This window comes from Arachis ipaensis, chromosome B04, assembly GCF_000816755.2.
Source record: "Arachis ipaensis cultivar K30076 chromosome B04, Araip1.1, whole genome shotgun sequence".
Lineage (NCBI taxonomy): Eukaryota > Viridiplantae > Streptophyta > Magnoliopsida > Fabales > Fabaceae > Arachis > Arachis ipaensis.
Window position 1 is genome coordinate 120,580,041 of NC_029788.2, and position 15,211 is coordinate 120,595,251.

At 36.5% G+C, this 15,211-nt stretch overlaps 1 protein-coding gene across 6 annotated transcripts; it reads right to left on the reverse strand.

The window, feature by feature from the left end:
* LOC107635091 (AT-rich interactive domain-containing protein 1) lies at window positions 10,829-15,000 on the reverse strand. Of its 6 annotated transcripts, none has more exons than XM_021121833.1 (4): window positions 14,873-15,000; window positions 14,145-14,226; window positions 13,285-13,813; window positions 10,829-12,264 (listed from the first exon to the last, which is right to left on the reverse strand). In XM_021121833.1, exons 2-4 carry the CDS (start codon window positions 14,153-14,155, stop codon window positions 11,458-11,460), a joined length of 1,347 nt encoding a protein of 448 aa, XP_020977492.1. In that variant the 5' UTR covers window positions 14,156-14,226; window positions 14,873-15,000; the 3' UTR covers window positions 10,829-11,457. The 6 variants fall into 6 exon arrangements, with proteins under 6 accessions (XP_020977492.1, XP_020977493.1, XP_016193949.1 ...); XM_021121834.1 differs by lacking the exon at window positions 14,873-15,000 and adding an exon at window positions 14,529-14,820; XM_016338463.2 differs by lacking the exon at window positions 14,873-15,000 and adding an exon at window positions 14,405-14,820.

Genomic DNA, 15,211 nt, shown 5'->3' on the forward strand with positions numbered 1-15,211 from the left:
AATCACATCTTTTTCAAAATCAATTTCAAAATCTTTTCTAACTTCCTTTCTAACTTCTTACCTTTTTAAAATTGATTTTCAAATTTTTTTAATCAATCTTATCTTTTTGTTTCAATCATATCTTTTTCAAAACTACCTAACTAACTCTCTAATTTTCGAAAATCACCTCCCTCTTTTTCAAAATTCCTTTTTAATTAACTAATTGAATAAAATTTTAATTTAATTTCAATTTTCTTTGTCTAAATTTTTGAATTTCAATTTAGCAAGCCTTTTCCATCATCCACTCAGCAAAAGACAGAGAGCTCTGAGCAGGATCCATCTAGCTTAGCAAACATAGTCTCTGATCTATCTAAGGCCACTCTAAGTTTTATGAATGAAATGAGGTCCTCCATTAGAAATTTGGAGGCACAAGTGGGCCAGCTGAGTAAAAGGGTCACTGAAACTCCTCCTAGTACTCTCCTAAGCAATACAGAAGAGAATCCAAAAAGAGAGTGCAAGGCCATTGATTTAACCATCATGGTCGAACCTACAAGGGAGGGAGAGGACGTGAATCCCAGTGAGGAAGACCTCCTGGGACGTCCAGTGATCAACAAGGAGTTTCCCTCTGAGGAACTAAAGGAATCTGAGCCTCATCTAGAGACCATAGAGATTCCATTGAACCTCCTTATGCCATTCATGAGCTTTGATGAGTATTCTTCTTCTGAAGAGAATGAAGATGTCACTGAAGAGCAAGTTGCCAAGTACCTTGGTGTAATCATGAAGCTGAATGTCAAATTATTTGGTAATGAGACTTGGGAAGATGAACCTCCCTTGCTCATCAATGAACTAAGTGATCTGGATCAACTGAGATTGACTCAGAAGAAACAGGATCCTGGGAAGTTCTTAATACCTTGTACCATAGGCACCATAACCTTTGAGAAGGCTCTATGTGACCTTGGAATCATGATTGGAGAGGAGGTGGAAGTTCATGAGATTATACCTCAAGAACTTTACAAGGTGGCTGACAAGTCCTCCACTTGGGCAAGGTTAGCCTTTCCTCACCTCATATGCCACCTCTGAAATTCAGCTGGAATTGACATAGAGGGAGACATCCTCATTGAAGAGGACAAGCCCATCACTAAGAAAGGGATGGAGCAAATAAGAGATCATGGACCTCAACATGAGCATGAGGAGATTCCTCACCATGAAATCCCTGAGATGCCTCAAGGGATGCACTTCCCTCCACAAAACTATTGGGAACAAATCAACACTTCCCTAGGAGAATTAAGTTCCAATATGGGACAACTAAGGGTGGAACACCAAGAGCACTCCATCATCCTCCATGAAATTAGAGAAGATCAAAGAGCTATGAGGGAGGAGCAACAAAGGCAAGGAAGAGACATAGAGGAGCTCAAAAGCACCATTGGTTCTTCAAGAAGAGGAAGACGTCACCCTCACTAAGGTGGACTCATTCCTTAATCTCCTTGTCTATTTATTTTACTGTTTTTCGATTTTTGAGCCTTATGTTTTATTCATATTTGTGTCTTTACTATATGATCACTAGTGTCTAAGTGTCTATGCCTTAAAGTTATGAATATGAATCCATCACCTCTCTTGAATGAAAAATGTTTTAATCACAAAAGAACAAGAAGTACATGGTTTCGAATTCATCCTTGAAACTAGTTTAATTATTTTGATGTGGTGACAATACTTTTTGTTTTCTGAATGAATGCTTGAACAGTGCATATGTCTTTTGAAGTTGATGTTTATGAATGTTAAATATGTTGGCTCTTGAAGAATAAGGAAAAAGGAGACATGTTATTTGATAATCTGAAAAATCATAAAAATGATTCTTGAAGCAAGAAAAAGCAGTGAATACAAAAGCTTGCAAAAAAATGGCGAAAAAAGAAAAAGCAAGTAGAAAAAGCTAAGACTCATAAAGTAGCTGTGTTCAAGAATCAACATACTAAACTAGGAGAATCAATAACACTATCTGAATTCTAAGTTCCTATAGATGCCAATCATTCTGAACTTCAATGGATAAAGTGAGATGCCAAAACTATTCAAGAGGCAAAAAGCTACAAGTCCCGCTCATTTGGTTGGAGCTAAGTTTCATTGATATTTTGGAATTTATAGTATATTCGCTTCTTTTTATCCTATTTGATTTTCAGTTGCTTGGGGACAAGCAACAATTTAAGTTTGGTGTTGTGATGAGCGGATAATTTATACGCTTTTTGGCATTGTTTTTACATAGTTTTCAGTATGATTTAGTTACTTTTTAGTATATTTTTATTAGTTTTTAATTAATATTCACATTTCTGGACTTTACTATGAGTTTGTGTGTTTTTCTGTGATTTTAGGTATTTTCTGGCTGAAATTGAGGGAATTGAGCAAAAATCAGATTCAGAGGTTGAAGAAGGACTGCAAATGCTGTTGGATTCTGACCTCCCTGCACTCAAAGTGGAATTTCTGGAGCTACAAAACACCAAATGGCGCGCTCTCAATTGCGTTCGAAAGTATACATCCAGGGCTTTCCAGCAATATATAATAGTCTATACTTTGCCCGATATTAGACGACATAAACTGGCGTTGAACGCCAGTTCCATGCTGCATTCTGGAGTCAAACGCCAGAAACAGGTTGCAAAGTGGAGTTAAACGCCAGAAACAGGTTACAAACTGGCGTTCAACTCCAAGAAAGACCTCTAAACATGTAAAGCTCAATGCTCAGCCCAAGAATGAATATCTCTTAGATATCTAATACAGGGGACCGAGTCCGAGATATTAGAATCTTCGTGGTATAAGTTAGAACCCAGGAATGGCCATTCTTGAGATCCAGAAAGTCTAAACCTTGTCTGTGGTATTCCGTCCGTGGGATCGACCCTTACTCACGTAAGGTTTATTACTTGGACGACCCAGTGCACTTGCTGGTCAGTTGTGCAAAGTTGTGACAAAGAATTAAGATCATAAACATGCGTATAAAGTTTTCAGCGCCGTTACCAAGGAATGGAACCGTCACGATTTTTGCGCACCAGTAAGCCATGAAACTTGGGCATCAAGTTGATTAATGCAGTCTTCAGTTTACAATCTGCAGCCAGAGTTGGATGATGCACTTGATACGGCTGCATTGTAAAATATGGGGCTCCAGCTTCCTGGAGAGTAATCCTCCTAGGTTCTGCAATTCTATCTACACGTGAATCAACTGAATCAGTAGTAAAGGAGCTTGTTTCGCTCTCGGATGGCGGTTCAGATTTGCCCTCAGATGAGGCTGGTGAATCGATAACAATCACTTCACCACCCTCATAGGCTAACCAACGTCGAGCTCGCCTAATACGTGAAATAGTGCTTTCAATTTCAGGATCAAACGCGGCTAAGCTCGGATCAAGCAGTGAACGCGTCATTCAATGAAAGAAACATATAGCTCATGGTAATAAAATAAAAATAAAATATGCAAATAAAATGAAAATATGTACACTAATTAATAATTTAGCACACAATTACAATTCCCCGGCAACAGCGCCAAAAACTGGTGCGTGACAGAAGTTAGACCAATTAAGAGATTTTTAATAAGAGAACAGCGTTGCAAGTATAGCCCTTAACCAGCTAAAATCTGCCTCACCAATTTAAAAAGGGTGTCACGAAATTTAGAAATAAAAATACTGGGAATATGAATCCCAGGTCGTCTCCCAACGAGTTGCACGAAAGGATGTTATTTTATTAATTAGGAATTTTCTGAGAGTTTTGAGAGTTGAATAATGTGCAATTAAATAATTGTAAATTAAAGCAATAAAAACTAAGAATGATTATTAATATTCTAAATAAAAAGCCTTGACTGGGGAATGATTAATTGGAAGTTCTATCCTTGTTGGGGTCTCTTAAGTGTAGTATAAAAAAGGTTGTTGTTTTCACTTAGTTAACCCTTACTAAATAAAGGAAAGTCAAGTGATTAAGCTAACCCTTATTCGCAAATCCTAGTCCTCTCCCTTAGGAAGGTCTAGCGTTAGTAAATACAAAACTAGCCAACAATTTCCAATTTAATCAACACTTAAGCCTTCCAACTCAAGTTTCTCCTCTTAATCAACCCCCATGTCAAGTTTGGAAATTTACTCTATTGACATGAATATAACGCTCATAAAAATATAAGAAGAAGACATAATAAATTAAATAAAATAGAGATTGAAAATTAATTAAAAGTAAAAGTAATCCTCTTTATCAACAATCCATGAAAATAATCCAATTGTAACTCTAAATAAAGTAAATAAGGATATAAAAGAGTAAGGGGACAAAGTAAACAAACTAGAATAATATCTTCAACGGAGGTGATGACTCTTCAATATCCAAAAGCAAAAGTAATAAATGTAAAGTGAACCTAGAGGAAGAGTAATCCTTTCTAGATTCAGATCTAAAAAAACTAAAACTATCCTAATGAGAATATGTCTATTGTGTCTAAGATGTGTATCTAATCTCCTCTTGAGTCTCTGCATGTTCCCTGGCTTTATTCTGTGTTTCTGGGCCGAAAACTGGGTTAAAACGCGGCCCGAAATTGCCCTCAGTATTTTTTGTTAATTCTGCAGATCGCGCAGGTCACGCATACGCGTCAGTCACGCGTTCGCATCATTCAGCGATTTTCCTAGTCACACGTACGCGTCGTCCATGCGTTCGCGTCATTTGTGCAGATTCCAATCCGCGCGTACGCGTCAGGCACGCGCACGCGTCGCTGCATTTTTTTCATTCCGCGTGCTCGCGTGAGCCATGCGCGCGCGTCCATGTTCGCTGGTCATCTCTTTAGTTTCTTGTGTTCTTTCCATTTTTGCAAGCTTCCTCCCCATTCTCTAAGCCATTCCTGCCCTATAAAGCCTGAAACACTTAACACACGGATCACGGCATCGAATGGTATAAAGGAGAATTAAAATATACTAATTAAAGATCTCTAGGAAGTAAGTTTTCAACCATAAACAATACTAGGAAGGAATTATGAAATCATGCAATTAGTATGAATAAGTGGGTGAAGACTTGGTGAAACCACTCAATTAAATAAAAGATAAACCATAAAATAGTGGTTTATCAAGGAGTACTCTTCAGATTCTAAAATTTTCAACCAAGCATTCAAGGAAACTTCAATGGGATCCTCATGAACCTTGGGTTCTATCAGTTCTTCAATAGGGAAGTTCTTAGTGGCCTTAGGGTCGCCAACTATCCCTATTATGGCGTTCAACGCCAGGACTTGTGTCTCTTTGGGCGTTGAACGCCCAGCTTGGATACCTTCACTGGCGTTCAACGCCAGCTTTTGTGCTGCCTTGGGCGTTGAACACCCAGTAAAGACCTCCTTACTGGTGTTCAACGCCAGTAATGGTGGCTTGTTGGGCGTTGAACGCCCAGTAAAGACTTCCTTACTGGTGTTCAATGCCAGGTTATCCCCTTCAGATTCAGCCTCCACTTCTATAGTGATGGCCTTGCACTCTTCTCTTGGGTTCACTTGAGTGTTACTAGGAAGAGTGTTAGGAGGAGTCCCAGGAATTCTCTTGCTCAGTTGACCAACTTGTACCTCCAGATTTCTGATGAAGGACCTAGTTTCTGTTATGAAACTGTGAGTGGTCTTAGAGAGTTCAGAGACTATGGTTGCTAAGTCAGAAAGACTCTGCTTAGAAGTCTCCATTTGTTGAACCTATTCTGGGTTCTTCCACCTTGATTATTGGTGAAGTCTTGCTGATGCTTCTGTTGATCTCTCCATAAAAGCTTAGGGTGATTTTTGCATGAGGAGTTGTAGGTGTTTCTATAGGGTTCTCCCATGTAATTCACCTCTTTCATCATGGGTTGATCTGGATCATAGGCATCTCCATCATAGGAGGTGTCTTAAGTGTTGTCAGCTGCAGCTTGCACTCCAGTCAAGTGCTGAGAGATCATATTGACCTGTTGAGTCAAGATCTTGTTCTGAGCTAATATGGCATTCAGAGTGTCAACTTTCAAGACTCCTTCTGAGCTACCCTATTGTTCACAGGGTTTCTCTCAGAAGTGTACATGAATTGGTTGTTTGCAACCATTTCAATGAGTTCTTGTGCCTCTTCAGGCGTTTTCTTCAAGTTGAGTGATCCACCAGCAGAATGGTCCAAAGACATCTTGGGGATCTCAGATAGGCCATCATAGAAGATTCCTAGGATAGACCATTCTGAGAGCATGTCAGAAGGACACCTCCTGATCAGTTATTTGTATCTTTCCCAAGCTTCATAAAGGGATTCATCCTCTTTTTGTCTGAAGGTTTGAACTTCCACCCTGAGCTTGCTCATTTTCTGAGGTGGAAAAAACTTGGCCAAGAAAGGATTGACCAACTTTTTCCAAGAGTCTAGGCTTTCTTTAGGTTAAGAATCTAACCATATCCTAGCTCTATCTCTGACAATAAAGGGGAAAAGCATAAGTCTGTAGACCTCAGGATCCACTCTATTGGTCTTAACAGTATCATAGATTTGCGAGAATTTAGATAGGAATTGATGTGGATCTTCCAGTGGAAGTCCATGGAACTTGCAATTCTGTTGCATTAGAGAGACTAAGTGAGGTTTAAGCTCAAAGTTATTTGCTCTAATGGTAGGTATAGAGATACTTCTTCCATAGAAGTCAGAAGTTGGTGCAATGAAGTCACCAAGAACCTTTCTTGCATCTCCTCCATTATTCTGTTTGGCTGTCATGTCTGTATTTTCAGTTTCTTGTTCAAAAAATTCTGTGAGATCTCTTTCAGAGTGTTGTTCTTTAACTTGTTGCAAACGCTTCCTTAGGGTCCTCTCAAGTTCAAGATCAAGATCAAAGATAGGTTCTTTATCTCTGTTCCTACTCATAAACAAGAAAAAGAAAACAAGAAAGAAGAAGAATGGGGTCTCTATGTCAAAGGATAGAGAACTCCCTGTGAGATGTGAAGAAGAAAGAAGAATGAAGATAGAGGAATGAGATGAAGAATTCGATGGAAAGGTAGAAGAATTCAAAAATTTAAAAAGTAAAAAGAGAAACTAGAATTAAAATATTTTTATTTTTATTTTATTTATTTATTTATTTAATTTCAAAAACAAGAAGAAAATTAAAAGCTAATTAATTAAAAAGATTTGAAAATTAAAGGATGATTTTCGAAAAAAAAGAGAGAGAAAGAGATGAGAAGTTTTCAAAAATAGAAGAGGAAGGAATTAGTTAGGAAGTTTTGAAAAGAAGAAAGAGAAAACAAATAACTAATTAAGAAAGATTTGAAAATAAGATAAGATAGGAGATTTGAAAAAGATTTGATTTTAAAATTTGAAATTTAAAATTAGAAAAGATAAGATAAAAAATTTGAAAAGATTTGAAAAAGATTTGATTTTGAATTTTGAAATTGAAACAAGATAAGATAAAGATTTGAAAAAGATTTGAATTTTGAAAAGATTTTATTTTGAAATTTAAAACTAAGATAAGATAAGATAATGATTTGAAATTTAAAGAAAGATAAGGTAAGAAAAGATAAAGATTTGAAAAAGTTTTGAATTTTAAAATTTAAAAGAAAGATAAGATAAGAAAAAATCACAATTAAAAGAAAAGTTTTGAAAAGATTTTTAAAAGATAAGATTTGAAATTTGAAATTAAGATAAGATAATGATTTTGAAATTAAAATTTGAAATTTTGTGGAATTTTTGAAAAAAATTTTTGAAATAAAGATAGAAAAGATTTTTTTATTTTTTGAATTAATGAAGAAAGAGAAAAACAACCAAAAGACACCAAACTTAAAAATTTTAAGATCAAAAGAGTACTAATTTCCGAAAATTAAGAAAATAAACACCAAAAGACACCAAACTTAAAAATTTTAAGATCAAGACAAGAAAAGAAACAGGAACAACTTGAATGCCAAGTAGAACACTAAGAACAATTTTCGAAAATTTGAAGAAAATAAAGAACACACAAAGGACACCAAACTTAAGAACTGACACTAAACTCAAACAAAAGACACTATTTTTGAAAATTTTTTGGAAAAGGACACCAAGAAAGTTCGAAACTTTAACAAGAATAAAAACCAAAGACTCACACAAAAGACAAAGATTAATAAAGAAAAGAAAATGTTTTCAAAAATTTTTGAAAAGAAAACAAAAGACATAAACAAAAATAAAAAGAACCTAATCTAAGCAACAAGATAATCCGTTAGTTTGTCAAATCCGAACAATCCCCGGTGCCAAAAACTTCGTGCACAAAACTGGCTCCGCACGTTTCGTACAGATAGACCGGCAAGTATACCGGGTCGTCCAAGTAATACCTCAGGTGAGTGAGGGTCGATCCCATGGAGATTGTTGGTTTGAGCAAGCAATGGTTACCTTGCAGATATTAGTTAGGCAGATAGAAATTATACTTTATCACGGAAAACGCATAAAATAGAATAAATAAATAAAACGTTACTAGATAGATGAGAAATCAATGGTATGAGAATGGTTGAGGCTTCAGAGATGCTTTGTCTTTCCGGATTAACTTTTCTCACTGTCTACTTCAATTACTTTCTGATTCATTCAATGGCAGCCGTAAGTGATTAACTCATGTCCTCTCATCAAGTTAGCCTCCTCCACTGCAACAATCCACCATGTTGCAAGTGACTCACGTCCTCTCATCAAGCCATCTCTAGGTTTCTCACTGTAGCAAAAGATGAAGCTCTAAGCAATCCACTCCCCTTCATGATCCTACTCAAGGTGCCACAGGTACTCTATTGGAATCCGCAATGCAATCTCTAGTTTTGGTTCAACGCTATCCGGGTCAGGACTCGCACGGAACCCATGTAGAACAAGGGTGATTGTCACGGGTCATCCTCAATTCATAAGATGAAGAACGAGAATGCATAAGAGAATAGAATCAGACATATTGAACTAGAACAGTAACATTATTAATCCATGAAACTCAGCAGAGCTCCTAACCTTAACTTTAGGAGGTTAGTGACTCATACTGTACATAATGCTGTTCGAAAATAAAATGGGGGAGGAAGAAGATCAAAAGTTCTTAAACAAGGGTGATCTCCTTCTATATATACTAATCTGCTAACTAAGAATTACAGAAATAAGATAAACTAGTCTTGTAGTGCAAAAATCCACTTTCCGGGCCCTCTTGGTGAGTGTTTGGGCTGAGCTAAGGGTGTCTCCACGTGCTAGGACTCCTTAGGGGCGTTGAACGCTGGCTTGGGACTCCCTTTTGGGCGTTGGACGCCAGCTGCTCCCCTGTGGGCGTTGGACGCCAGGAATAGGCAGGTGGCTGGCGTTGAATGCCAGTTTTGGGCTTTTATTTCCAAAGAAAAGTATGGACTATTATATATTTCTGGAAAGACCTGTATGTTAGCTTTCCATAGCCATTGAGAGCGCGTCATTTGGACTTCCGTAACTCCAAAAAATCTCCTTCGAGTGCACGGGGGTCAGATCCTGACAGCATCTGCAGTCCTTTCTCGGACTTTTACTCAAACTCCTCAATTTCAGCCAGAAAATACCTGAAATCACCATAAAACACACAAACTCAAATTGGAATCCAAAAAATGTGAACTTTGCACTAAAATCTATGAAAAAATAATAAAACTTAAGCAAAACATAATAAAAACTATATGAAAATGATGCAAAAAAGCATATAAAATATCCGCTCATCAATTCTCTCACATCGCATTGATCCATACATCCCCTATCAGAATATGCAACCTAGACTCAATGTCTAGACTTGTTGGGTCATACCAGTAGACAACCTTATATGATTGATATCCTAGGCCCTTGAGCAAGGTTATCAAGTCCCCGAAGTTAATAAAATCAATGTCCATCTTCAAAAACTTCTCTACCTTACCATGCACATAAACATGCTCACCACTACTTCTAATAAAATTATTCCCATATGAAAAATTGGCACTACATAGTAATCATCCATCTGAAAATAAACTAACCATTTTTATCATTCTGAATAAATCAAATGTGCTTATACTACTCTGTAAAATTAGGCATTTTCGCACACAATTTTAGTCATATTCAAAGATAACAATTTAAAAGCAACTTTGCCCTAACACATATTTCACTATCATTCATGTCATAGGTTGCAGTTTTTGAATCAAACCCTAAGCAACAAAATAAACCCACTTTATAATATTCAACATGCATCCATTCCCAAACCCTTTGTACCAACTAAAGCCCTTCTACATAAAACGAACTAACCATGTAAATGAAACTTACCTTCGTAGACGAAAGAGACGACAATCAAACAATGCAACCCTTTCACCTCTTTCAACGACTTCACCACGCAACAAGGAAGAAACTCAAACTTTTTTTTAGAGGGAGAAACAGAGTAAGAGTATGACTTTTCAGTTTCAATCTTTGTTAAGGAGTTTCTGTAATTTTATTGTTGTCTTATGGGCTTTCTAGGAAAACAAGAAAAGCAAAAGGACGAACTTGGGAGGTGGTTTAGAATGAAATGACGTCGTTTTAGGGTTGGAAGACTTTTTTTGTCCCTAAACATTCCTGCCACATATGTGTGGGACAATGTTACGGCCATATCAGCATAATAGCATCCATGTTAGACATTTCTGTTACGTTTCACAAGTTCAGTTAGACGAAGAGATCTAAATGTCCTAATTTTAATGAGGTCAAAGACTTAAATTGTATTTTCCAGTCTTCCAAACATTAAAAGACTGCGTGACAAAAAGTCAAAGACCTATTGCCCTTTTCTCAAAGTTTTATAAGCTCCAAAAATTTCAGATGGAACTTTCAAGCTTGAATGCTAGATTATCTTATTCAGGAATATGGATGGAACCAACAATCACTCGGCAAGAAAAAAGTTGAGGGCGAATTTGCAAATACCTAAACCAAAATAGTGTCTATAGCATTGAATGATACATCCAAAATGAAACCAGCATCACATGAAATCACATGAAAGGATGAAATTTAAATTACATTTCCATGTATTTTTAATCATGATCCTCTACAAAGAAAATGTCATCTATATATTTCATGAAGCTGTTCTTTCAACTTTTAAAAAACTCTTGTCACAATCAAGAGGTAAGATAAAAAGGGCAAAATAAATCATGCAATTAAGAACATCAATGGCTGCAACACATCATTGTGAAAATGCTAAGTATATCTCAAAATTGGAAGCATGTAAACTAAAGAAAACTCCGAATTCTAGCTGTTCAAATCTTTTAGTTTGCTGCTTCCACCACCAGATATCATTTCGCAGAGACCCTACACCAAAACCAAACCAATCAATTGAATCCCAATCTTGTACACCAAGAAAGCAAGGAGACAACAAACCATCGCCACCGAAAATTCTGCAGCTAAGACGCCGAAATCGATGATTTCACATCCTAAGCAATGAGATAAAGATTGGTTCTGAAAATTGCTGCAGCAAAGATGTGCAAAGATGATTTGGTATTCCAAGCAAAGAGAAAAGATCAATTGACATGGAAGATTGCTGGCACGAAGAAGCACAAATGGCCAAACTCTGCTCAACAAAGCTTGTGATTTCAGTAACTCGCTATCTTCCCTTTGTCTTAGGCTTCTTAGGCGATAATAAGGTAGTGCGTGGGTTATCTGTGTTATGTCCAAAAGCATTCTTCAATGGTCCATATTCTGCTTCATCATCGTCGCTGTTGATGTCATTTGGAGTATTCCTATTTTGGTATCCCCTTCGCTGCAAGAGGAAGACATTGAAGTAGTAACTCACTAAATCTTCCCTGCTCTTCCTAGGAAACGATTTGAAAAGTTGTTCCCAAAAACATGTCTCGTGTGAAAGAGGGTTTGCTTTCACCACATCCTTAAACTTCTTCTCTTCTTGTTCGGTCCACAATCGCCTAACATCTTCCCCTGTCTTGTGTAAATTCCACATGTAAAATGTATCACCCAATTCTAGCTTAAGTTTAGCCCTTTTCTGAGCAACATGGAATTGGATACACTCAACAGAACCTTGAAATTGGCAGCCACATGAATCTTTTCTTCCAGCTCCGATGGGATCCCTTTCGATAAGATTGGTATTCACCTTTGCTGCTGGCCATATTTGGTTTCCAAACCATTTTGAATCACTCTCAACAGCCATGCCAGTCCATTCTGGAACTTCAGCTTGATGGGCCGGGCCAATAGGAATGGGCACGGTGGCAGGTACATCAAGTGACCATTTCTCAGCACTAGAATGAGGAGTTGGACTTCTCTCGGAACCTCCCTCTGTTCCTCCAGCATGTGAAGAGCCATCACCAGATGTTGATTTCTTGTCAGTTTTTAATCTCTCCCTAAGATTGTAGTTTGCCCCAACCTGATCATCATACATGCAAGGATGCATCCTCTGACCCTGAAAATGACAAAATATATTAGTTTTGATTTCATGTCACATAAATTTTTATTTTTTAATGGTAACAGGTAGCACAATCGCATCGATTAGACAAACATTCAGTATATATCATCTGAAAAGTAAGCATTCATTTCTACCAAGAACTTCCGAATTGATGGTTACTTAATGTGTAATTAATTGTTGAATAACGAGTTAAAAATAGCTAAAAAATCAATTTACCATGTTCATTCTTTCAAAAAGATAGCTTGCAAAATTTAGATAATGTCTGCAAACTGTAATATAATCATGTTGATATAAATTCCAAGTTGAGAGAAGAATAAATTCATTACACAAGACCATGTTAGAGCACAACAATTGTAATTGTACGTTTGGTTTGCATTTTCATTTTCTTTTTTATTTTCTGAGTTTTTTATTTTCAGGATTTTGTGAAAGAAAAAGAAAAAACTGTGAAAGCAATAAAATCCTATATTTCACATCCTGTTTTCTCTTATTTTCTTCACAAAGTTCGGAAACGAGAAAACGCTGAAAATGAAACAGAAAATAAAAAGTGCAAACCAAACACAATAAGTTTTCCTGCCTTTCTTTATTCAGTTCTGTTTTCTTCAATATTTAACGAAAGAAGCAGAACAACAGATAAATAGAATTAGAAATGTAAAGGTAATAAAAATAATTAAACTATAGAGGACTCCTGGACTAAATTTAAGCACAACAATGAAACTATGAAAGCAAACAGTACACACAAAAAGGACCAAAATTTTGAATCTTATAATACAAAAACAGCATCCATATTCCATATACAAATAGAATTAACTACAAATGCCAAATTATGAGAGGGCCTACCTCAGGAAAAATGGTAACAATTTACAAAGATACAAAAATTTCGAATTGCAAGAGGCATTAAATCAGTTAAACATTTAGGGAAAAGTATGTATGGGTTGGTTTTCATGGAATTGTCTCAGAAATAAACAGTGTGATTAGTTATCTGCATGAAAAATTAGCAGCTCATATTTTCAGGATTACCTGCCAACTAGGGTGATCACTTTTCAGAAATACAGCTTCCCGGAACAACAAAGCCTGCTTCCAGATCTCTTCACTACCATATGACTTCCACTTTGACTTTTCGGGCATTGAACCCATAGCAGGATCACAAGGATTCTCAGCCCTATCAAGAATCCAGTGCAGCATTTCTGACATAGACTCTCTCTTCCTCTTTCGACCAGAGCTCCCCTTATTAACACTATCTTCATCGCCACTATCACACCTCTTGCCACCATCCGAAACTCCAGTCATGCTGTTTACTGCATCAGATATATCCGCTACTGATGTTTTACTTCCATTCAAATGGTTGAGTCTATCCATTGCATAATTACGGCTGCATAAGTTTCCAACACTAGCCACATTTGTCTTCCGGTCCAGTGAGTTCAAATCAACAATTTTCTTGGAACCACTGAGCTCTGGATTCAAGCACCTAACTCTATTAGTTCTACACAACTTTCTCCCATCTAGTAAGTCGCACACACTCTCGATACTATCTCCCGCCTCTTCTTCGCTGCAAACATCCAACAATATATCAGCCTGCAACTCCATTAGCCAACCAAAACAAACCCTACCAAACACCAAACCACACTCAGGGAAGAACTCACTATCAGAAATATTCTTCAGCCATGTCTCTAGTGTACTCAAATACCTACTTCAAGCAAGTTCCACAGTGGAACCAACATTCACAAGTTCCCCAACACAATCCAAAAACCTATTCTTACAACATCATCAGTGCAACCCTTCTCCTTCACCAAAACTTGAATAGCTTACAAAATCCACAACCATTCCAGGCCTAGATCCCATTCAAAAAAACACACAGGAATTTATCAAAACAACAATACCTTAAATGCATAAGTGCCAACTTCACCTTCAATATCTCCTATGAGCTTTTAGCAAATCCAAGACAATCCAGCATCGACCACCCTGCCATGTACATATCAGATTCAAATCCATAAACCCAAAGAATCATGCTAAAAAGGTTCCATTTTTAACTTTTATACACCAACAAAAAAAACAATAAAAGAAAGAAACAAATAAACTTCTGTATAAAGAAAAAGACTAGGTTGTGAAGCATTCAAAGTGAGGATTGAGAAGAAGGTACCAATTAAGAATCATAGAATAGTTCTTTCTTTCTTTCTCTCTCTATACCTAGATGTGCAGATATAGAGAGAGAAAGAATTTTAGGGTGTCCCGCGCTTTGTTTCTCTCTCTAGAAAAAAAAATACCTTAAATTGCAGATGACATCCGTGGGAGAAGGAAGAGAAAGAAAGATAGTGAAGGGGCCAAAGTTCAAGTTTTGAACAGATACAGACCCTCTTCTTCAAAAATCCAAGTATTTGGAGTTTTCAAAATCATAAAAAGATTTGCAGAAAAATAAATTATAGAAAAAAGGGTTTTCTTTCTTTTTCTTTTTCTTATTTTTTCCCAAACCAATGAGATTCTAGGTTTTCAAGTTTCAATTAGAGTAAAAAAAGATTCAATTTTATTTTTCAATGGAAGTGGAAAAAATAGTTTTAGGAGAAAAAAAAAAGAAAGAAAAGAAAGAGAATGGAAGAAAAAGAAGGCATACCTGTGTATAGAGGGGGGAGAGAGTAGGAGAAAAAGAGTAAAATTTGTAGCCCTATTGTGACCCTCTATTGACCTTTTGCATCCACTTTACTCTTAAATGATGGTTGATGGAGATAATGGTATTGTATTTTTAGCCCTCAAAACCTTGTTTATATATATATTTCTTTTGAGGTGGAAAAGGAAAAGGTGGATGTAGATCTAGTTTCAAAATTATTTCACAATAAAATAAAGATATTAAAATAGATTTGATTAAATTTTCAAAAACAAAATCAAAAGATACAATTTTAATTTTAAAATTTTTTTAGCTTTTAGGTGGAATTCAAATTCTTGACATTTGTCT